Raw genomic sequence first — 26,129 nt, forward strand, 5'->3', positions numbered from 1 at the left:
AATTTCAATTATTCGATAGTCGTGTATAATAATAAAATGTAAAGGAATTTTGAAAACATTTGATCAATTGATGATCACATTGATTTCGCTATTATTTTTTCTTCTTTCATATTTCCCATTTATACATCATTAAAATTCAATTAAACAATTTTGATGTTGAATATATGTAATTGATGATGTGTTTGGACAAAATTAACATTGGGTAAAAACAGGACAAGAAAAAGATCTTGATTGAAAATTGAATTCATTCGAATACAAACAAAAAAATTACAATACAGCGATTGATTGACTGATTAGAATGGCGAATTCATGCCAAGTTTGGTGCCAAAATCCAAACGAGCTCTACGTTGTTGTCGAGTGCTGATTCTAAGGAAAAATAAAATAAATGTTTAGAAAAAATCCTTGAAAATTACATTAATACTTTATCTCTCTTCTTTTAGCAAAAACATTGATTGTCATCAATAGAATTGGCCACAAAAATCCAATAATCCAAATGTAAAACGGAATAATTTCGATAAAATGTTCGGTTATCTCGACTTCAGGCACATAAATATAGATTTCAATCAGACAAACGATTAGATGACAGAAGATCAATACGACCGATGTTCCTAACCAACAATAATTAACGAATGGATATCGTTGCCATAAAAGATGATTGCGATGTACGAAACCAATCGATATAATCACTTGATAATTCAAAATATTGATCACCATAATTCATTCAAATTACAACGTTATCAATCTTACCCAGATATAGGACCAAAAATAACGATGCAATAGTCTGCCCGATTAACAGATGAGATGACCATATTAAATCGGTTTTAATATCACCATCAGCCCTTTGAAAATAATTTCGTAAAATGAAAAATTCGATCGCTTTAATTTAATAAACACTCACTTGACATCGCTAAACATCCAACATGGACCTAATGTAGATCGACCAACTTTGGTTTGTTCACATGATGTACCGATTATAATGGCAAACATAATCACACAAATCACTACTGAAGGTGTAAATTTGATTATGTAACAAAGGAAAAAATATACAATGGACTAATTTGTCGAAAATTGATTAATAAGAAAAATTTAAATAAATAAATATAAATTATTTAAAATCTTACTTCTTTGTTGAGATGTAATTTTTTTCCAGTAGCTACAGTCATCACTGTTGGATCCGGTTTAATGCCCATAAGTGAAACACTCAAGAATGGTATGACAATCATTGAAAGCCATAGAACGATACCAGGTGAAATAAGCGGTGGCAGGAACAATAATGAAGTGATCAATTGAGCTAGCGAAATACTTAGACAAGAGCTGAGAAAAAATTGAAATACATTTCGCATTCGCATCATATAATCACGGGCAATCAATATTAGATAATAGAAAATGATTGCATTGTGTCTTTCCATAGTCATGGAACATGGCAGTGCTACCAATTCATTGGCCAATTGTGCTGGCGTATAAATATCTTGAAATTCATTCGGTACAGGGATTCGATCAACAGGTCGAACGGGTTCAGTTTTACAAACATGTGGATACATAGGATCGATACCGATGCTAGAATTTATGAACATGTAATTAGGTGAATTTTAATGAGTAAATTATAAAAGTTAATTATTACCTTGCATCGGCTTGCATAAAAATCGGCATATTCGATTCATTAGCCATGCTTCCGATTACGCAGACAACTTCATCATATTCTTGCATGATTTTTACCATTTCTTTGGTTGCTTCAGGTGTACAATCAGTAAACAATGATACTAATAAGGGCACATTGTCCACATTTTCCAGATGTGGCCTAATATTATCAATACCTTTGGGCAATTTTGCACGATTAGACATATCGAATGTTATGGGCGCTTCATGTTCGGTCATTGTACTGGTTGTTGTATTACGACTTGGCGATGGTGAAAGTTGACGATGTGTATTTGAAACACTACCAGAAGCTTTGCTTGAACTTCGAAATTCTTTTGCCCGAGCAAAACTATGACGATTATGAATACTGCCCGAACGATCTGAACAAACAGAATTATGTTTACGTCGCGATCTATGTAACTCATGACTAATTGGTGCTTCTTCCGAATCACTACTTGATGGTTGTTCGGAACAATCAGATGAATTGATACTTGTTATTGACATTCGATGATTAACTTTATGTTTCAGGTGAACTGTAGATAAAGTTACAGTGAAAATTTTTTAGAAAAAAAAACAAAAATCTCAATACTTTACTTACCCGAATTATCAGAATAGTTATGCTTGGATTTTTTATGCTCACCATTTTCGGCACTTGAGTCATTATCATTATTGATGATATTACTATGCCCCAATGAATCATTTAATAGGGAAATATGGCAATTCCAACCGGATTCAAGCCCCATTTTTTCAGAAAATACCCGACTTCTTAGTTCATTTTCTTTGGAAAAATGAACAAATCTAATACAAGCTTTATAATTTATAATAAATAATAATGAATATAAATTAGTATTTGATTGTAAACACAAACACACACACAAAGAAAAATATACCTGTATCTAATAGTTCAACCAGACGAACAAAATCCGAGCATGCTTGATATTGTAATGTAGCCATACCGATAAATACTTCATTAATTACTTTTTTCATTGTTTGATCCAATTTTTGTGATTGAGTTTCTTGAACAATTGGTTTAGTTTTCAATGATGATCGATTCAATGATTCATTTATTGTCGTATGATTATTATCACCATCATCATTATTATTATTATTATTGACAATTGGTTTTTCCAAATCTTCTGTTGATCCTTTTTTATATTGATTGAAAGGTGAATTATTGTTATTTGTATTATTATTATGATTACCAGGTGTTGAATAGATTCCATGTTTAGAAATTGAATCGGTACTAAGATGATGTCCAATTAATTTGGAATCCAAATTCAAATACATGGAATTATTGAGTGATTCATTGCATGAATCGAAATTATGATGACTAGTATTTGAAAAAGAATAATGTGATTCGATTCCAAGCGCACGAAAATGTGAATCAAGACTTCGTTGTGATGGAAACAAATGACTACTATCCGGTGGCAGTTCAATATAATGATTTTTATAAAAATGTGATATTTCCGAATTATTAGCTGTCGTTCCACTTTCATTGATCACAGGAATGTATGAAAATGAACAACAATATGATGTGAGCGAAGATCTTTGGTAAAAATCGAGAATTTTTTTCCTCTCATAATCGGTGAGCAAAACTAAGCCTTGACCATTCCAATATTCGGCACAAGAATCTAGAATTAAATCACCGGTACCCTGTGAAAGTAGCTGACACGTATTGGAGAATGAATCACAAATAACCGCACAGGTCATATTGGGAAATGGCATTCGTAATCGAGAAAAATTTAATGATTTTGCCAACTTTCCCTTCTTGATCACTTCAGGGCGGATATGACGAAAAACGCCAACCTGATAACAGTATCGATAATCTTTGATTGCATTTTCAGTGAATCCAATCTGCCTAGCTAATTCACAGAGACATCGTTTGCTGACAACAGGAACAGCCACTTCATTGGTAAGAGATTCACACGCAATATGATCACTAAAATGAACAAATTCTTCTTGTGTTGCAGGATTACAAGTATTCAACAAAATTGCTAAACCCAGTGGTTTTAGATTTGAAAGATAACGATTCCAATAAATGTCATCAAATTGTAGACCATATGGATTACGACGATCAAGTGTTATATCCAATTGAACACATTCAGCACGAGAAACATTCGATAGCACTGATTGTCGTTTGCCACCTTGATTATGTGGCGGATGATGATGATGATGATGATGTGTAGATGAAGAAAAATCGTTAAATTCTTTGTCAATATCATCATTGAAATTTTCACCTTCATTGGAACTTTTCTTTCGATTTTGAGCCGACGATAAGAAAAATACTTTGTCAGCAATTGGATTTGGCCAAGAAAGAATGCCTTTTTTATCCACACAACATAATGCTGTTATACTTCCTAATACGTGTAATAGATTGGTCGTTCTCCATAGATTTCCATTTTCATCACAGAAAAAAAGTAGAATTTTCTTCAAAATTTTTTGTATCATTAAATTTTCCGTCGGTATCGTTTGCATTTGATCTGGATCAATTTCTTCAAGAAGATGTTCACGACGTAAAGCGGAGGTATTTTGATATAAAGGATTTTCAGTCAAATGAATATATGTATTTGAATCACAATCACTAAATGATTCTAATGATTTTCCAGCTTTTAAAAGTTTATCTTCATTCATATGGAAATATTTATAAATTATTTCCAATTTAATTAGACCATATACATTCAACATTAGCCATAATGAAGGTAATGCTAATGGTAATAATGGTAGTATGGCCATTATCGGCCGTAACAATATCAAAGCTATTGTAGCTGCTGTTGTATCGAAATGACTTCCAGTAAATTCAACATAACAATAATGAACAATACTGAAACCAAGAACGATAATGAATATTATCGGTACCAACATATGTTCCAAATAACGTACAAAAATTAAACGTAATTCTTTCTCAAATGCAGTTGGTTTACGTTCATGTTGTGATTGTGTTGATAATGAAGTTTTTAAATCCGTAACATATGGTGTTTCGATGAGCAAAAACTTACTCGGTTGTAATGATTTACGAAATCTTGGCACAGTAAATGTTTCTGGTTCATTATCAACTTTTGGTGCAAATATTTCATCACGATGAAGCGTGGCATCTTTACCCATTTCATCATCAAGAAATACATAGGTATAAGCATGATCTAAAGTCACATGTGGAAATTGACCATTTTCACCATCATCATCAATATGATAATCGTTTAGTTTTTTACCACGTTTAATCACTTTATCGATACGTCGACAATTGGCTGGTGCTTTATGTCCAGGTTCTAAATAGATTACATCGCCTTTAACCAAAAGCGATACAGGCAGATTGACTAATTTATCATCACGATATGTACGCTGTAGCGTAATACAAGGTGACGCCGGTGTCGTTAGATTTGCATAGAAAATGTGTGTCGACCATTGATTCATTAATTGTTCATTATTGGCACATTCACCAATCTTTTCAGCTAATTTCACAGCTTTATCATAAAGCTCTGTATGACGAGATTTTGAACTCCAATAAATGATTCCAACATTCAATATCAATACTAATACAAGAATGACATTTTCAATAGCCAATGGTATTGATGAGGTAAAATGGCCAAATTTAAATGCAATCAAATAGGTTATGATTGATACAACAAGAAAAATGATTGATGTCCATCGAAATGTTGAATGTTTACTTTTGATTGAATATGCTTGACGAAGAATATATTTCCATGATTGAACATTATGTAGATGCGGCTGTTTTAATAATTTCAATTAACATGACATATAACAAAAATAAATTTCAATTCAAACCTCAAGATCATCGAGAAATTCTTTAACATCTTTATACAATTTATAAACAGCTTGTTGGGTTGTAAGACCACCGGTAATATCGTTTGTATATTCCAACATTTTTTTGGATTTTGAAGCTCATTTGTTGATCATCATCATTGTTGTTTGTAAAGACTTATCACCATTTCCATAAAAATTTGAATCAATTATCGTATTGAAATGATTGATTTATACATTTTTCACAATTTATAATAAATCAATCAAAATAAATGAAAAAAAACACTGATCTATAAAAAAAAATTGAAATAATAATAAAAACAGCGAATAAAATTCTGTAAAAAATTTCTTCATTCGAATTTTTTTTATGACCAATTTACACGATGCAAGTATATGTATCGATGGCTTGTGTTTGTATTACAAAGAAAAGGATATAGATCACCGAAAATGAGCAAAAGAATTTTTGTTTCTTGTAAATCCATAAATTTTTATCATATTTTAAGAGATTAAAGATTCATGACATCAATATTATTATCATCGTCATAACGACAACACATTGACTAATGCGCGATGGTAAAAGAAATTATCTTATAATCCTGGAAAAATGTAATAAGCAATAAAATCATTCATTTCTGAAACAATGAAAAGGATTTCATCCGCTATAATCTATAATCTAATCATCTAAACATCAATTTCAATAGTCCAAATTGTCTATCATCGTCGTCATGAATGTTTTTTTTCCTATAAAGTTTCTCTGTTTCTTCTCGGACAATAATTACTTGAATGAAAATTGATTGATCAAATTAATTTATGTGATCACAATATCTCATCGTCGAGAGTTATCCATCCATCATCATTAATTGTCCCAAAAAAAATTTATTTCAACGTTTGTCCATTGCTATAGAAAAAAACTGGCTTTTCAATGACCTTTTTTTTCAGCTGGCCGTTATAAATTCGAAAAAACAAACATTTCATATGATCACCGCTAGATGACATCACACGTATGAATTCGAAATGAAAATTTTTCAAATTCCAGATTTTCATTTACTAATAGAAATGATAAAGTTTCGTCAAAATTAATCTTCAACGAAAAAACAAGATTTGATTAAAAACAACAACGAAAAAATGATGAATTAATCATCATTTCATGTTATAGCAAAAATCGAAAATTCTCTTGCTACATATAACAATATTGTTCAGTGTTGTGAAATGACGAGCAACAACAAACACATCATCGATCCATGTCACCGATCCTCATCGTCGAATAAAATGATTATGATGATGATGAATCACAATCGATCATCTTTTTTACATTATTAAATCCTCGATCAATCGACCGTATGTGTGTGTGTGTGTGTGGGTCGGTCAAAACTACTCTTTATCAAGATCATCGAAAAAAAAAAATAAAACACGATTGGTGTGATGTAAAACAAAAACAAAAACAAAAACAACATTATTTTGTCGATATACAATATGCTGCTGCTGTCATGGTATCATCATCATAACTCGATTTTTTGATAATGATGATGATGAAGATCGAATGACATCTTGTTTATATTCATACATGCATGTTTTGTTGTTGTTGTTGTTGTTATGTATTTTTAGCGATTATGATCCAAATAAATCTATCTATCTATCACACATACACATATTATTGATGCTCGACACATACAAAATGTGATGATGTATCATCATCACACCATTTAATTCCACAAACACAAACACATTGATCATGCAATCATGATTGAATTGGTTGTTTTGGGTAAATCAAATTTTCTCCTCACACTCACTCACTCGTTCATTCATGATGATGATACCCTGATTTATATTTTTGTTTCGTTTTGTTTCGTTTCGTTTTTTTTTTAAATTTATCTATATGTTGGTGTTGGTGGTAGTGGTGGTGGTACGATGAATAATAATAACAATATTCAAAAAAAATAAAACAACAACAAACCAACCAACAAGGCCATGTACATTTTTTTGCCATGAAAACAAGAAAAACAAAACATAATTGGCTTGTTGTGTTCAATCTATATCGCTCTTGTCCGATTTGATCTTCAACACATTTACAGATACACACGTCTTGGTTTGAATTGAGAAATCTCTCTTTTTTTGTTGGTTATATTATTGGCGATGATTGATTGCTTCATTTATCGGTATAGAATTTTTTTTGTTGTATCTATATTTATATTGATAGATAGATAGATAGATAGATAGGGAGAGAAAATCCTATTTTTTCGTATGTGTCGATGATCATCTTGTGGTACAAGAATTTTTTTCTTTATTGTGAAAGTAGAGAATTTATTTGATAAATTCGGAAATGATTGACTGAATGAATGAATGAATAAAAATAAAGTAAAGCAATCGAATGATAATTTTGAAACATTGTTGTTGTTTTGCCTATTTTCTGGCCAATTATTTCGATATTTCAAAAATTATCCATATGATTTTTGAATTAACTATGTGAATGAATAAAGAAAAAAGAATCGATCTAATTGACCTAATCCAACGAGTTCATTCGATTTCAATTCAATTCAATTCAAAAAAAAAAAAAAATAGAAAATGGAATTATAACACAGTTTACACACAGGTAAATAAAATAATAATCTATTGTTGTTGATAATTAAATTTGTTCCACTTTGATGATGAAAAAAAAGAAGAGGAGACGAAAATGAAATAGAAGAAGAAGAAGAAGAAGAAGAAAATTATTTTCAATTCAATCATCATCATCAACATCATGAAATCAGAATTCAATTCAATTCATCTATTGACTGCTAATTACATGAGCAATCATCATCGTCATACGGGAGACAATGACAAATTTGTTTTTTTTTCATTCATGATCGATTGATCAAAAGAAAAATCACTTCTTTTTTCTTTTATTGAATGTTTTGACAGCTAAAATGATGACGATGATGAAACGGGTCAAATCCAATTTTCAATGAAAATTCAATTGGATGAATTCAATCCGTGTTTGTATGTGAGTGTGAATCACACTTGATTTGGCTTATAATTGGTTTTTTTTCTGTCACTTGTTCATTTTTTTGTTGATTTGTTAAAACATGGAAGATGGATTTGTTATGCTTCTGTGTGTGTGTGTGTGTGTGTGTGTGTGTAAATGGCATGGATAAGAAAAAGAAAAAACAATTCACGTGGCAAAACAACAACAACAAAAATTTTTTTCCAACATTTTCGCCATAGATAATTGAAGAAGACGTTGATGGTGAAGAATCACACTTCCACACACACACACACAATAGAAATGTTTTTTTTTCTCACTCATTACTTTTTCGATAATGTTTTGCCAGTTTATCCATCATCATCCATTGTCCATCTTATTAAATTCTAATCAATCACCACCACCATCATACAATTGATAATCATTATTGAGACATTTGAGAGCGAAAAAATCATTCAGTCGTTTTTTTTTTATTTCGTTCTCCATCCATTACTATGTAGTATGTCCATTAATGACAATCATTTTGTATTTACCTACACATAGACATCAGATAAACAATTGAATTAACATGTAAAATGTAACAAAACGAAATGAATAAATAAAGACCTATATAACGATTCAATCATAATCAATAGATGAAAATTATTATTTTCCATGATGATGGAAAAAAACCGAGGTATCTGAATCCGGTTTCCGTACTCACACACACATGAAAATTGCTTTTTTTGAAATGAATAAATATCATTTTCAAAAGTCAATTATTGCCATTTGTGATTCGTTTTACTAAATAGGTCTAAAGTCTTTTTCATTTATTTAAAAAAATTTTTTTTTCATAAAAATTCATATTCAACAGCCATTTATTTTTAATGGATAATCAAAAAAAAAATATCCAATTTCATCAACAATCATCATCATCATAATCGTTGGCTAATGATATTGTATAATTTGAAATAGAAATAAACATGTATGCGGCGTGGTGGTGGTGGTGGTGGTCATTCAAATATATTTTTTCGAATCAAAGAAAAATCAAATCATCAAAAAAAAGAAGAAATAGCGAATGGAAAACAACAATCCATTTTATACAACCACAAAATCTATCTATCTTCAATCGAAAAAAAAGAAAATCAAATTTGTTGCTATTTTTTTCTTTTGTTGATTTATTCTGCACCATTATTTACATTTTTAAATCAAAATCCTATTTATGGGCCCCCACAACAACAGCAGAGAATAAATTTTGACACATTTCACCAAAACCAATGTCATCGAACGACGAATGAATAAACGATTAAATCCAGGGTACTCAAAAAATTGTATTTTTCGATGAATTTTTGGAAAAAACAAAATTGGATCGTTTCGATCATGTGAAAATACATTTTTTTCGACACGAATTTCAATTATTCATCATCATGATCTTCAATTTTCGCAAACGAAAAGATGAAAATTTTATCAATGTTCTTTTTTTTGTTTGTTTCAGAAACAAGATACATTATTTTTTTCGGTTGATCTGATCATCATCATCAACGTGTGATTTAATAATAATGTTTTTCAGATCCCTGAAGCTATTGGAAAATTTTTTTTCAAATTTAAAAAAAACGTCACACATTCACACTTTTCTGAAAATAAAAATGGTGTGTGAATTGTGATTTATTTATTATCTATTCTGTTTCAAAAAAAAAAAAAAAAAAAAATAATCCTAGACTTTTCAAATTTTAATATTTCAACTCCTTTAGGCACCAAAAATGAAAAAAAAATGAGACGATGATACCTATAATAAGCCTATAAGGTTTCATTTCATTCATAATTGAATCAAACGTATGGTGGAATCACAAAATATATTGCCCGTAAGCTTTTTTATATTATGATGAAAGCTTTTCATAAAAAATTTTCTCTGTCTTTGTTTTTTTTTCATTCTCCAACGATTACATTCATAATGTGAATTGGAAATGGAAAAATCATTATCATCATCATGTCTAATTCTTATTCATGCATTATGATTTTTGTTTCATATAAATTCCATTATATTTACGAATCCGTCGTCATTGTTCAATTATTTTGGATTTCATTTCTAATTGATTATAGAAACGAAAATTATCTATTATTTGATTGAATGAATAATTTACCCCAAATTGACGATTGCATAATAATCGATATTAATTTTAATGTTAATTCATCATTCTCATTCTCATTCAAATTCCATATTCCATAAATGTCAATTGAATAAATATATTTTTTATGCATTGTTTTAGTTACATTGCGTCGTTATCATTATTATTATCGACCGAAAAAAATGGAAATTTTCTGCAATTTTTAATGTATTGCACACACACACTCGTATATTCATGATGAAAAATAAAAAGAGCGAAAAAGTAGGAATATTTACAATATGAATAGGTATTTTATATGCGCTCATTTTAATGCATGTCTAACTTCATTATAATCAATTGTCAAACGACGTTGAACAACAATAGCAGAAGAAAATAGGAAAAGTTTGCTTTGCTCTGTTCAAACGGCCAAAACAAAAAAAAATTGGAATTGAATCTGAACATCAGATCCTCATTGAATTTACGCATCTACAATTCGGTTTTTTTTCATCTTTCTCGAGGTTCATATCATTTTTTTCTGATGATGACGATGATGATGATGTTTTTTTCGAGAAACACTAGCTCCAATTGGATTTACGTTTTTTTTCTTTGGTTATTTCTCCGGCTACCATTGGCAAGAATAAAACTTATGCAGTTGATGATGATTTTGATGATGTTGCTCTTGATTTAAGGCGGTAACACACACATACATACACACATCGATAGCTGTGTCGAAATGTGTTTAACGCCTCAGCGAACACTTCATTTTTCTTTTTTTCATTTTCGTTTCGTTTCGGTTCGCAAGAGATTGGTCTGGTGCGAAATGAATTTCAATGGGACCAAAGATCCCGAAAAAATAGAGGATGAAAAGAGAAAAAAACGACTTTTTTCCCTATAGCTTGACTGTGTGTGTGACTGTGTGCAGCGATCCAATCATATCGAGAATCACAACTGTATGAATTCAATTCCAAAGTTGACTTAGTAGAAACTTCAAGTGAAAAGAGTCTTCTGATTTATATTCAAGAAGTGAAAAAGAAAGAGAAAACAAAAATCCATCAACAAAGATAATTTAATTCAATGAGCTTCTTGAGTTGAATTGATAAGATTCAATAAGATTTCTATTTTCTTCTTAATGAAAATAATAATGTTTGGCTTCTAATTAAATTATATCAGATATAACCAGAATCGAATCACCAGAATACCAGTAATATATTCTTCTTCTTCATCATCGTTTAACCATTTGATCCATGAATTCAAGTTATAATAGAATAGGATAGAATAAGGTTTAATGATTCATCTAGCATCATCAACATTATAATTAAAAACATCATCAATTCATTCAAAATTTGTCATGATTTTATAGAAATTCATTTCAATCATGTTTCATGTGTGTGATTCTGAAATTCGTTCTCGAAATTTTAATTAATAAAAATTGATTTTAATCTCATGATCTCAATACACACACGCACACACAGAGAGAGAGAGAGAGTGAGAAAGGGATTTTTTTCGTCTTTGACAATTAAAAAGTTTTTTCGAGTTTTCTATGGAAAAGAGACATCCAATGAATGTATATGAAATCTGTTTTTGCTTCTAATGGAAATTAATTGATCCATCTATGGATCCATATACTTGACGTTGTCGTTGTAGCCGTTTTTTGAACGGATTTCATCGACAAGAACTTTTTTCCAGTATAGCTATGATTCATGATTCATGATGATAATGATGACAACGAAAGAGTAGGTGGATGGTGAATAGTTTTTTTTGTGGTTTTTCATTCACCACAGCTACAAATATAGAAAAACACTCTCGGAAGCTCATATGTCAAAATTTTGTGTGATTGTCAAACGTTCAAAATGAACAACTGACACATTCATGAGCGGTCGGTCGATCGGTCGGTTTATTGGCCAGATTTAATAATCGAAACTTGTGAATTGTGAGTCAATTCGTTGTTGGTATAATCATAGCTCAGAGAAAAGAAGTAGAATGTGTCAATCAAAAACAAACCACACGTAGTAGGGTGATTTGACATTGTGACACATACACACACACGCAAGAGATTTTCATAATTTATTTTTTCGCTATAAATTTCATATTTCTTCCACCAGACAGACAGAATAAACTTGAATAAATTCGATTTTTATGAAAAGAAAATATTTATCATATTCATCATCATCATTGTAATTAATGAAGATAAATTTCATTCAATTGGAATTCAAAAAAAAAAAAATTCTGGGAGTGAAAACAGAAAATGTCGATAAATTTTTCATTCAAAATGATGAATCGATTCATTCATTAATCTATTTATTTTCCTTCAAATTAATTATTTGTCATCATCAACAGACGTAATTATTGATTATTCATAATTGTCACATTTTCTATTTATTATTCAAAGGAGAAGAAAAATTTCGAAAAAAAATATAAACAGAAACAAATGATTAATGCATTATTAGACATTAACTACATTGAATATCAAAAGTTTTCAAAGTATTTTATTATTCTGAATTCATGAAAAAAAAATGTCAAGTTTTTTCAGGATTGAAATTATTCATCTGTCAATGACGTGATGTTGTTGCACTGCACATCAATAATTGATTAATAGTCAATATGAATTCTTCAAAACTATTCATTATTGATAAAGTTAAGATTTCGTCCTCGTCGTCGTCGTCATGTCATCTCATTATACTCAGTCTCAATGATCAATATTTTCAATAATTTGGGCGTTGATAAATCGAACAGATCCACCAACCACAGCAATGTAGATTGCGTGTCAACAAACATTTCACTTCCATCATATATGATTAAATTATCAATATAGATGGAAATGAATGAAACAAACAAAAAAAACAAAAGCCAAAATATTGATACAACACAATATGATTAATTAGATTGAATCATTATTTATCTTTTTAAATTTCCATTTTTTGTTTTCACGCCGATTTATCTGGTGATGATAATCTGAATTTATTGTCTGAATTAATCTGATTCAGAATTCAGAATCTAAACATTCTGAATAATGAAAATTAATCATTAAAGTATATAAAACGTGAAACAAAAATTTTGTTTTTTAATTACATTTTTTCTCTTTACCGTCCACCATGATTATCGTGGCGTCATCAATATTGATCACCATTGATAATGATGAATAATTGATCAATCAGAAAAAAATATTCATTTTCATTATGTCTGATGTGGGTGAATCACGGTGAACAAATCGTCAATCAAATTATTTCATTTGTTGACGAAAAATGAAATCCATTATTTAATAATGATTATGATTAGGATTTGTCCAAAAAAAACTACTAATAAGATTCAATCATCATCATGACGAAGAAAAAAAATGAGCAAGAAGCTGTTTTATAATGCAATCAATTTTATTATCAGCACAATCCGTTTTTTTTAATCATTCATTCATTATATAAATCATATCAAAGATGACATGATTGTAAACTCTTTTTTTTCTCGGCTATGAAATAACGAATTTTTCTCCCTGATTCGATGAAAAGTTTCATGTGTTTATTCAATATATATTAGACATAATTATTATCATCATCATCATAAACGACTGATGATTTATTACTTGAATCAATCGATAATACAATCAATTATCATTATTATTATTATAATGCCAATGAAAATGGTCATCAAAGAGAGAAAGAGAGATGAAAAAATGATTTGGCCATGTTTTTCTACATGATGATAAATCATTAAAAATCAAGAAAAGAAAAAAAAACACGAATTTCATCGTGAATGGATGCAAAAAAAAAGTTCAAAGATTCATATGGCCTGAAGATAAACAGCATTCAAAAACAGAAGAAAAAAATCTTGTTTGAACAAGATCCAAGTTTCTAAGCGAAAAAAAAATAAATTATTGAAATGAACACATTGCACTGATTTGTGATCTGATTGAATGTGTTGTTGTTGTTGTTGCTGCTGCTGCTGTTTGGATGCCAAATGAATATTTTACAGGCAGAAATATGCGTGTCTAATTTAGATAATTTTGTTTTGCCATTTTCAATTCAAACTTTTAATTATTTGAAATTATACATCATGTCTAGAAAAACAAACAAACAAACAAATGAACGAACGAACGAACGAACGAACAGACAACCAGAGTGATAAGAATGTCATTCTTAAATTCTGTCAGAAAACTGTTGTTCCGACAACACGAGCATCACGTACATACGTTATTATTATGCCGTAATTGTTGAAAAAACAAACAAAAAAAAATTTCAATTATTTCAATTTTAATTTAAAAAAACAGCAGAATAAACTTTGTAGAATATAATAACAACGAACTTTTTTTCTTCTGATTTCGTGATTATCAAAATAATGATCACGATGATGATGAGAATAATTGAAAAGAATCAAATATTACTGAAACACGTTGGGAATTGAATTCAAATGGAATAAACAAAAAGCACAATAAGAATTACACACGTTTGAAATTGCAAAATTTAATGATCCATTTTGGAACAACACTAACATGTTTGTTATGCGAACATTTTGTGTGTTCATTTTCACTTTGATTGATTGATTGAAAGCCATGTCTAATTAATATATTATTCTGCTGGTGTGATTGCAATGAATTTGTTGGCTTGGCTGCACATTTTCATTTCTTTCATTCCAATCGATTTTTTTTTGTTTCATTGAAAAAAACAAACAAAAATTCAAGCCAAATAAATAATTGAACAAAAATGTTACTGGTTATTTTTTTTACACACATGCGATGGTCAACACAACATTTGCTTGACCAATGGATGAATAATAATAAAAAAAACAAAATCAAAATCAAACGATTCAATCATGATATGATCGACATAAAAAATAAACGTCCACGCCGCCCACACACGATAGATGTAACGAATTTATTATGTTTCAATCAAAAACAAAAATATTTCACACACACACACACACACACACACAAACACAGAATCATCATTAATTTGATGAATAAAAAAAATTTATTATTCTGAATGATGTATGTGTATGTGAAAACACCGAAAAAAAATCTAAAATTCAGTTCATTGGATTGTACACGCGTGTGTGTGAGTTTGACGTGTATCGAGACAAATCAAATTAAATTAAACATTGATTTTCGAGATTTTTTACCCTTGTTATTTTTCTATGAATGAACGTGTACGACCAACGACCAACGAAAAAAACTAGCAACAACAACACACTTGTCAATCACACAATTCAATTCAAATTTAGTGTGAAATGCGTGCCCACACTATTAATTATTCACATCAATTTACTTTGTGTGTTTTTTTCCGATGCAAAAATAAATTTTTCGATACCAAATTAACCAGTAACACATAACTGACACACACGAAAACGAATTATCATTAATTTTTTTGGCTAAAAAAAATCTTGTTAAACAATCAATAGAATCTATTGATACCTCAATAAATGATTGATACATGGTGGTAACGTTTTTTTCTCTTATGTAAACAACAACAACAACAACAACAAAATCTAGGAAAAATTCCAAACAACAAACAAAATATTCAATGGATCAATCAATAAAAAGAAAGTGATCGATCGACTTGGCCTTTTTTTCATTAATCCTCTCTTCTTCATCAATATCAATATATTGATTGGTACAATATTGAAAATGGATTTTTTTCAACAACGACAACAACAACAACAAAAAAAAATTTGATTTTCTCGTGTTTCAATCAAGTGTTGTTGAAATCACAATTGGCAAAAAAAAAGTTTCTAAAACATAAAGATTTTTTTATCAAAAATATTCATGGAATTAATGCCCGGTTTTTCACTGGTGATCAATTTGTATGTTTGTGATAGCGATTGATTGATGGATGAATCAATGTAAACACACATACACACACACACACACGGATCAAGAAAACAACCACATAAATGAATATGAATACGCGATATATGATGTGGGAATAAGGAAGAAAAAAATAGAAAGAAATGAACAGAAAAAAAACAGTTCACGCCTAATTGACTAACCATGTGTCAAAATGATGATTATGATGATGATATATCACCTTTCCTTTTGTTGTTATATCTCTCACCTATAGGTTTTGATGTTGTTGTTTGTCAAAAACAAAAAAAAAAAAAACACACACACACAACACACTGTGTTCAAAACACGCATAGAAACAATAGATTAATTTTAAAAAAAAATCACAACATGCAAATCATCAATTTAGAAAAAAATTTCATAAAGATGTGCAAAATCTGTTTGTTTCGTTTTTCTTAGAATAGATTTAGAAAATCCGTCATTTCAACTATTCATAATGATAATGTTTGAATGGATTTAATTAATAAATTCTATTTCGAAAATGGATCGATTATCATTAATCAAAATCGATTATTTTTCGTGTTTTAGCAAATTTCACTCTCGATTACTCATCATTGTTAGTCTATTTTTTTTTATTTCTCTGGCCCATGATCATTGATTTGATACGGTATTGTGTAAACCGTTTTTTTTTGTATTTTGTCGTTTGTTTTTTTCCGGTTCAAAATCTATTCATTACATTCACAATTCAATTGTGTTATTTGTTCCCGATTTGTAGATTTTTCTCCTGTTTCGCTTCGGTGAGTAGGGAGGACCGGGTCCATAGGGACCATCATTGATGATAATCACCATTATATCATCATTGTTATTGCATCATGTAATAGCGTCAAAAGATTAGCGGAAAAAAAGGGCAATGGATGGAGAGAAAAAACATTTTTTCTTTTTTTTTTGGTATCGATGATGGAAAAAGATGAAAGTTTTTGATTATGTTTTTTTTCGGAATAGCCTGGTTTGATTTAGATTCATGCAACGTGTACAAAAAAGAGAGAGAGAAAAAGATGATGTCATTGATGAAAATACGATTGTTATTCAATGTTGTTTTCAAGATTCAAGTTGTTTGTGTTCAAGCTGTTGTTGTTTTTGTTCGACATTCTATTCTATAAATGTGAATTCAAATGCCCATAGGATTACGATTGAATTTTTCATTTTCATTTTTTTCGCTAGTTATCATTATTCATTTCCATTGCATTTATTCATTACATTTTCATTTTGAATTTCAAACACAACGCACACACAAACAAACAAATTCAATAGTTCATCGGTAGTTCAACCCCTTTTGCGATAAAAATCATTGAAAGGATCGGGAAAAAAAGTTTTGTTTCCATCAAAAAAAAAATGCTGGCCGAATATTGAAAAGTTTGTCTCTTCCATCTCCAAAATAATCAAATTGAAACAAATCTTGGGCGAAAAACAGAAAAAAAAACTTTTCATAAACATCTCTCATGGGCATAAAAAATGGCCAATGAAACAGAGTAATAATAAACATAGGAATATGTTTAAAAATTCCATATGCAAGAAAATAATAATAATCATCATCATCACCATAAATAATAATGTAGCAAACAACAAGAAAAACATGAGGAAATCCAAAATTCAAATCCAATTCCAATTGGAATATTTAATTCACGAATATATGTGGATGGACATCATTAATTTAATTTTTTTTCTCTCTGTCTGTCTGTCTCTCTCTCTTTAATAATAATCAGCCCGAAAAAAAATATTCGGGTGCATAACTAGGAAATAAACAAACAAAGTCATAAATATTGTGATGAAAAAAAAATCATCATCATTGAATTTGGCTTGACACGCAAACAACAACAAGCAAAAAAAAAAATATGGCTCAATCAATATCTATCGAATATATATATTTTTGTGTGTCCAGAACGAAAATCGATTAAATATATGTTGTTGTTGTTGTTTGATTTTAATATATCGAGGACATTTGGAAATTGAGGATAAAAATGATTTTTATTTTTTATTTTTGCTTTTTGTGTATCCATTATGATTATTATTTACCTTTCTCAACTACAATGATAATAATAATAATAATAATGGTGACCGTATCTTGATTTTTTTTTCATTTCATTTCATTTTGTCCGAATTGACCGTATTGAATTTATGTGTGTGGTGTGCAAATCGAATGGATATCATTCGAATGATGACAATTGCAAAAAAAAACAAAGAAAAAAAATCAAAGTAAAGATAGAAAAGAAGAAAAAAACCATTATGTTTTATAATACCGTGATTGTTATAATAATATTATATATGCTGGAATCAACTAACGTAAATTAATAGGCAAACAACAACAGCAACGAAACAATCAAAACACACACAGAACAGAGAAAAAAAATAAAATGAATCAAATCACCAAATATGATCAAATGATATATATAAAACAAGTAAATAAATAAATGATGACTCTCCAGAGAGAGAGAGAGAGAGAGAGAGAGAGAGAGAGAGAGAGAGAGAGAGAGAGAGAGAGAGAGAGAGAGAGAGAGAGAGAGAGAGAGAGAGAGAGAGAGAGAGAGAGAGGCAAACAGAAATTTTAGTCATCGGGATTTATGGAGGGAGGAAAAAATGTGGAATTTTGTTCGGTATGAATCTCTTCAAACTAAATGAACGGACCGATCATCATCATAAATAGTTTTTGTCCATCCATCTTAACAATCTATCTATCGAACGATCTATCTATATACACAATATCTAAATATAATAATAATGATGATGATAGAAAAAAAAAGAAATGGATTGGTCAGTTTGGATTGGTGAGATTTGTTTGTAAATGGTAAATGGCATCCATTCATTCGTGCTAAATATGTGTTTGTGTGTGTGTGTGTGTGTGAAGAAATGAACAAAGACAATTGGAATAAAAAAAACCCAAAAAATGATGATAATGATGATGAAGATTATCATTATCGGCTATTCGGTTATTCGAGCTTGAAATATCCCGAAATACTGACTAATATGATAATAATAAACACACAAAGTGAATACAGAAAGAGAAATAAAAAAAATGGTCAATCTAAAATGGATTTATTATCATTGTTGTTGTTGTTGTTGATTTGTTCCACATTTAATAGGTCACACACACACAAATAAAGTGATGATTTCTCTTCGTTTTTTCGATCATCATCATCATCATAATAATATTGAATCGAAAATCAAAGCAATTTTCAACCATTGTCCATTGTCTTATATAATATTTAGAAAAAAGAATACAAAACGAAAACAAATTGTCCATTTATACAGAAACAACAATTCGTCAATTTGGTCAACAATTTTTTTTTCTTGAACAAAAATTTTCCATTTATACTCGCTTGTCGTGTAAAAGAATGTAAAGGTAAAATCTGATCGATTTGAATGTAAATCAGATCGAACATTTATTTATTTATTTTTTTTCAAATAAAACATTCAAAAATTTGAAGAATTGTAAAGGGAAAATGAAATAATAAAACAAATACATTCATTCAATATCAATGATTGCTTAAAAAAAGAATAAAAAAAAATCAAAGTAAGAATCAATGTTTTTTTTGTCTCCGTTCCATCTAGAAAATACAAATGCATGCGGGCAAACCGAAAAACAAAACGAAATCAAAAAAAAAAAAAAAAAAAAACTAAGGCTAAATGTATTTTTATCGATAGATAATCAAAATGAATGACCACCGCCACCACTACCACACTCCTGTATAGTAGAATTTGTCAAGTGTGATATTTTTCAATAAAAAATGTCCATTTCAAGATACAAAAAAAAAAAAAAACAAAGAACAAAAATCTTGTCATGCGATATATGCATGTATGTGTGTCTGTTTAACTTGTGAACTTTTTTTTTGTTTTTTGAATGCGAATATACAAAATCCATACATACTTGTAAGACACACAAATCAAATCAGTGTGGATACAATCGATGGAGGTTGTGATGGTGAAGAAAAAAGGCAATTTTCTTCAATTTATTTCACTATAGTAGTGATAATAATTCGACAGCACGACAAAATAGTTTCATTATTCGTTCGTTTGACACTTTTTTCTGGATTCCTTTTTGAAAATTGACTTTGACACCATCGTCATCACTAGAATACACACACACACTCACACACATTAGATAAATAGAAAATTGGTTTCAAAAAGTCGAATCTAATCCTCATGGAACTTGGTTACCGTTTCTATCTCTCTGTGTGTGTTTTCTTCATTCAATCGGAGGTTGACATGTACGACGAAAAAACCATTGGCCAATTATAGAGTTTTGAGTGAGAGATACCAGAATAATAATAAAATAGAAAAACATTCGATCTGTATCATCTGAAACATATGGACTCGATTTTATTTTCACTTCTTTTTCTTCTTCTTTTTTAGAGGATAAATATTGATGATAGAAAATAAGTAATTTGTTCTTATTATACTTTGATGTTTCTCTGGTTCCAATATCTATTTCTGTCATTGTCAATGTTAGTGTGTTAATATTTAAACAGTTTAGAGACTTTGGAGACCATCATCATCATCATTTCGATCGATTTCTATTGGTTGTCGCAAAAAGAGAGAGAGAGAGAGATACAATCAATTGATTGAATGTTATATTTGCGCGATAGCATCGATAATCAAGATTGTTTTAGGATTTTCTCTTGTTCTCCATAGTATTAGTGTATCGATACAAATCGACAAATGTGTGTGTGTGTGTGTGTGTGTATGCGACACATCGGGTAAAAGTAGCTTGCCAATCCCCTCAACAAAAAAAAAAATGATGATGACAGAAACAAATGGAAAACGAGCGGGAAAACTTTAGTTAACAACAACAAGAATCGAATCAAATGACAAAAACGCAATTTAGATGAGAATTGATTGAATCAATCGAAATTTCGTTGTTGATTGGAAGAGCAAAATTCCTATTGCACACACACAAATATATACTGCTCGTCATTTCATCAGTACTATATTGGAAACTTGATTTCATCGATTTGTAGCATCCATACACAAATACATACACACGCACACAAACAGAAAACGATACTAAAAACATACGCATGAACAGTATATATCATCATTAGATATTAACAGGCACAAAGAATTTCAATTGGAACAACAACAACAACAAATAGAAAAAAAACAATCTTCGTTCATAGATTGTGTGAGTGAGTGAATGAATGATTCTTGATAACGACGATTCGAACAAGCTTAGTTATTTTGATGAAAAAAAGAAAGAAAAAAGATTATTATAACAGAAAAAAAGGAAAATAATCTCCAAAAACAGACAAACAAACATATTTTATACGGGCGTTACACACACGCACAAAATGAAATGTTGATGATTCTTTGCTCGAAGAATACAGAATATAGAACTTTTTTTTCCATTGTCGAAAATCTAATCATCCAATCTGATGATGATGATAATAATAATAACAATAACCCGAAAGTTGTTGATGTTGACAATCAACAACAACAACAACAACAACAAAAACGACAATGACGATGATGATTACAACCATGATTTTCAGTTTTTCGACAACAATCGTTATCTTGATTTTTCGTTTTAATGAAAAAAAAGAGAATGAAAAGTTTCCAAAAAAACCATCATCTGCTGATTGTATCACTGGCAGCAAAAAAAAAACAGTAATGTAAGAAAAATCCAAAGGAATTGGTATTTTTCTCCAAATTTTTTCCTAGAATTTAAAGATTGAAAGAACAACAACAAATATAATTGAAATCTTTCTTTTTTGTTCATTCTGTTCGCCGTAAATTTAATTGTAATTTTCTTTTCGACTGACAATTCACGAATCATAAATTTAAAGTCTCTCTCTCTCCCTTTCTTGATTCGATCTTTTGAGACAAAATGAAATCGTTCCAAGTGAAAAAAAAACGGAAAAAAACTTGTCAATTAATTACGGTAAAGTGAATGAAAAAGTGAAAAAAATCTATTTCAATTTTAATTAATAATAATGATCATCATCATCATGATGGTGTGGCGTCATATATAAGAAATGGTTTTTCGGGACAATTTTGTACCGATAATAAATAAATTTCTTTTCCGTCACACAACAACAACAACAACAACAACAAAAAATCTTGAAGAAAAATGTTAAATGTCGAATTTCTGTGTATGACAAACGACTTGTTTCATTGAATTATTCTGTCCACATGAATGAAGAATTAAACATTAGTAATTCGTGTGTATAACAGGCAAAAACAAAGATTCAATCAATTTTACCGTCAACCAGCAACAACAACGAAGCGAAACATTACATTTTTTGAATCAATTTTTTTTTATCAGATATTCATTGTTTTCGGAAAACAACAAAAAAAATTGGAGATGGAAACATTAATATTAATACAATTTTTTTGTCGGTGCCATTCTCTCGGCCATCATCATTGAAAAAACGAAAAAAACATCACCCATACATACATACATTACTCTGTTATAACCAAAAAAAAAAAAAAAAAATTTCCAAATTCAATCTATCTATATATGACATACGACCAAAAAATATATTCCATATTCTGCTGTATTCAATTCAATAACGCCAGTGTGTGTGTGTTTTTCTTCTTATTCTGATGATTAATTGCTCAATGGCGGTGTATGGTGTGTGTGTGTGCATGGAAATGTTTTTTTTTCTGTATAATTTTCATTTATTCTCTTTTGCTGTGTATCAATTTGTTTCGCAATTCATTTCAACTCCAACTCATACGAGAGAAAAAAAAACTAACTACGACGTAGATGATTCATTCATTTATTATCATTTTTTTTCCGAAAACAAAAATATTGTCACATTTTTGGAGATTCATTCTATTCGCTATATTTATGAACTGTCATAGGTTTGTTTACCATATAGTTGTTGTTTATTATTTTTTTTTATCAATTCAACTCGTTCACAACACAGGGTTTGTGTGTGTGTGTGAAAATATTACATAAATATAAATTGAAATTTGAATAATTAATATTTTAATTATCAAACACCAAACAATAACGAAATTTATTAAATTTTGACGAAAAAAAAAACTTTTTTTTTTGGTCAACGAAACAACAAAAAAAAACGAACGAGAAAATTCAATTCAAATAACCGGGATCGAAAATAAATTATTTAGTAGAAATTAAATTTTTGATGATGGAAAAACATCATCAGAACACACAAAAAAAACAGACAGATACCAATGAATGAAATTTAGACTAAACAGAATCAAATCTGATTTAAATTCATTTCATTTCACCGATTTATTTTAACAAAATGCAATATCAATGTGTGGCCATGGTCATTGTGGTAGTAGCGGTGATATATGGACAATTATAGATCAATTGACCTTTTATTTTTTTTCAAAACAACAAAAAAATCGTTACATCACAATGATGATGATCCCGTTACCTAAATGATAATAATAAAAATAAGCATGTCAATTGTCCATTGGTTTTAAAAATGATGAGGAAAAATAAAATTTTACATTAGATTACATGAGAAGGCAACAAAATTTCATTACAAAAGATTCACACAATCGATAAATCCCGTGCGCTGTCCCCAAATTTATCTATAGATGTTTTATTATTGTTTAAACATTCATTTCGAATACAAATAACTGTTTCAAATTGCAAAAATAAAATTTCCTTTTATTCTTATTCTAGACAATAATTTTTTTATTTGAATAAATTTGCATCCACACACTGTGTGTGTGTGAGTGAGTGTGAAAAATAAAAATAAAATCCAAAAATGATAATGTTTAGAAACGGAAAAACGACGACAAAGATAAATTGTCTTTAAAGATCGATTTTTTCTATCATCATCATGATCATTGTCCTTGCCTAATTTGATTAGTTTCGAATCGAAACCAAACAAAAATCAAACAAAGAAATCAAAATAAACGACAAAATGGTATGTGAATAGAATTGCTAAAATTAGTAGTAGTATTTTCTTTTGGTATCATCTTTCATTGATCTTTTATTTATCACACATGTTTTGTATGTGCGAATGTGTTTTCTGAAACAAATTAGCATTTCTCGATCTATTTCTATTGTTGTAATAATAAAATGAATAAATACAATGTTGAAAAATAAAGGTGACTAAAAACATACATACACACACACACTTTTGGTGGATAAATTGGATGACAAATCGCCTTTCAATTTACTGGCGAGATAGAAAGAAAGAAAGAAAAGACCATTAATGGTTTGTGAATATATAAAACATTTAGTGATAACCGTTTTTTTTATTTTATTTTTCTGTCACCAATAAGAAGAAAATGTAGTCAATTTTTTTTTCGTTGCATCAACATACAAATAGAATAGATATGATGATCATAATATAATGTATTAATGATGTTATTCGATTTATTTACACACACAAGTAGTTGATGGTTTCTCATAAGTCATTCGTTTTACGTATTTTTTTTTTTTTTTTTTGGATTTAGGTTTTTGTCTTTTTTTCTGTTTTCCCATTTTTTCACAACATCATCAAGGTTGTAGTATCGAAAACAAGAATGATGTTATTCTTACACTAACAATAATGTGATTTGATTCGGTGGAAGGCTGTTCCATTAGTGATCGAAATATATTTTATTTTTTTTCCAACCATAGAATATTAGCAGTGGCCAGATAGAACGAAAAAACAACAACAACGTCTCGAATCTCATCGAATTCATCATGACAAATCGGAAATATTGGATGATTGGATAGAATAGTGAGAACGAGGAAAAAAAGGTCAAACTTTTGATTTATCTTCAATGCCATTTGATATCCGTGAAAGTTTCTTTTTCATTTTCTTTTCTTTTTTCACTTCACTAGCCTTTTATTTTTATTCATTGATTCTCTATATTTCTATATATGTTTATCATTTTCATCATCATCATCATCATCATCATTATTAGTATCAACGATGAGCTAATTTGAATGATGACGACGACGATCCCTTACAACGACAAAGAAGACATTCGATGATCACGTGTTGGGCACGCGTTTCCATTATTATTCAAGTTGTGCCCCTTTTGCTGTTGTTGTTGCATGACACAAACACACACACACATACAATACGAAATAGGCAAATCTTGGTTCCGTTTCGTTTTTAAATCGAAAAATAGAACAAAGAATAGGATCCTGATCGTTAACATTGCCACTTACTTTATTTTCATTTTACCGACCTCAAATCGGATTACCGATTTTAGTCATCATCATCATCAAAAACGAAGGGAACAAAATTTCTATTATGTAAATGAAGTGTGTGTGTGTGTGTGTATGTTGGGTGATGAATGAATATGAGTGAGTGAGTGTTTGTGTGTGCGTAGAGATATATAGTGCTGCTTATTTTTAATGGCATTGTTTATTGTTTGTTTGGCTAAATATTATATTAATACAACAAAACAAAAATACTCTGTGGGCTTGTTTGTTTATTCATTCGATCTATTGATGGAAAATAATGTTCAAATGTCAATTATGATGATAATGATGATCAGACAAGAGAGAGAGAGAGAGAAAACAAAGAAAAAGAAAAACGGCCAACCAATCTCTCGGATCATAACAACAACACAAGATTTTCAATTGTTGATAATGATAATATAGCTAATAATAAAGCAAAGATTATGACAATTGGTACCATGATACTCTAAACATTTTTTTCCATTTTATTTATCCGCCAATAAATAAATTCTATCATTATTATCATTGATGATGATCTTTTTGAATTAAATCGGCATTAAATAAATGTACCCATTGGATCATCATCATTATGAAAAAGAAGAAAAAAAATTGAATAAATAAATCAAATGAACGTCGATTTCTTTCTATTCTCATAAGTCAAACAATTTAGCATCATCATTGAATGGTAATGATGATGATGATATAATGGAATCTAATATCATCATCATTCAAAATCGTTATGAATTTGATAATGGCCATTTTATTCAA

At 29.5% G+C, this 26,129-nt stretch overlaps 1 protein-coding gene across 3 annotated transcripts; it reads right to left on the reverse strand.

Annotated features, from left to right (window-relative positions):
• Positions 1 to 47: 47 nt before the first annotated feature.
• On the reverse strand, positions 48 to 7,207 carry l(2)k05819 (transmembrane protein 94-like protein l(2)k05819). 3 transcript variants are annotated; one of them, XM_075735667.1, is made up of 10 exons: positions 6,573 to 7,207; positions 5,416 to 5,568; positions 2,526 to 5,358; positions 2,234 to 2,443; positions 1,622 to 2,168; positions 1,122 to 1,557; positions 899 to 1,053; positions 748 to 839; positions 422 to 686; positions 48 to 366 (listed from the first exon to the last, which is right to left on the reverse strand). In XM_075735667.1, exons 2-10 carry the CDS (start codon positions 5,512 to 5,514, stop codon positions 294 to 296), a joined length of 4,710 nt encoding a protein of 1,569 aa, XP_075591782.1. In that variant the 5' UTR covers positions 5,515 to 5,568; positions 6,573 to 7,207; the 3' UTR covers positions 48 to 293. The 3 variants fall into 3 exon arrangements, with proteins under 3 accessions (XP_075591782.1, XP_075591783.1, XP_046913506.1); XM_075735668.1 differs by lacking the exon at positions 6,573 to 7,207 and having other exon boundaries at positions 2,526 to 2,780; positions 2,838 to 5,358; positions 5,416 to 5,801; XM_047057550.2 differs by lacking the exon at positions 6,573 to 7,207 and having other exon boundaries at positions 5,416 to 5,831.
• Between the last annotated feature and the right edge of the window lie 18,922 nt (positions 7,208 to 26,129).

This window comes from Dermatophagoides farinae, chromosome 2 (assembly GCF_024713945.1).
Source record: "Dermatophagoides farinae isolate YC_2012a chromosome 2, ASM2471394v1, whole genome shotgun sequence".
Taxonomy (NCBI): domain Eukaryota; kingdom Metazoa; phylum Arthropoda; class Arachnida; order Sarcoptiformes; family Pyroglyphidae; genus Dermatophagoides; species Dermatophagoides farinae.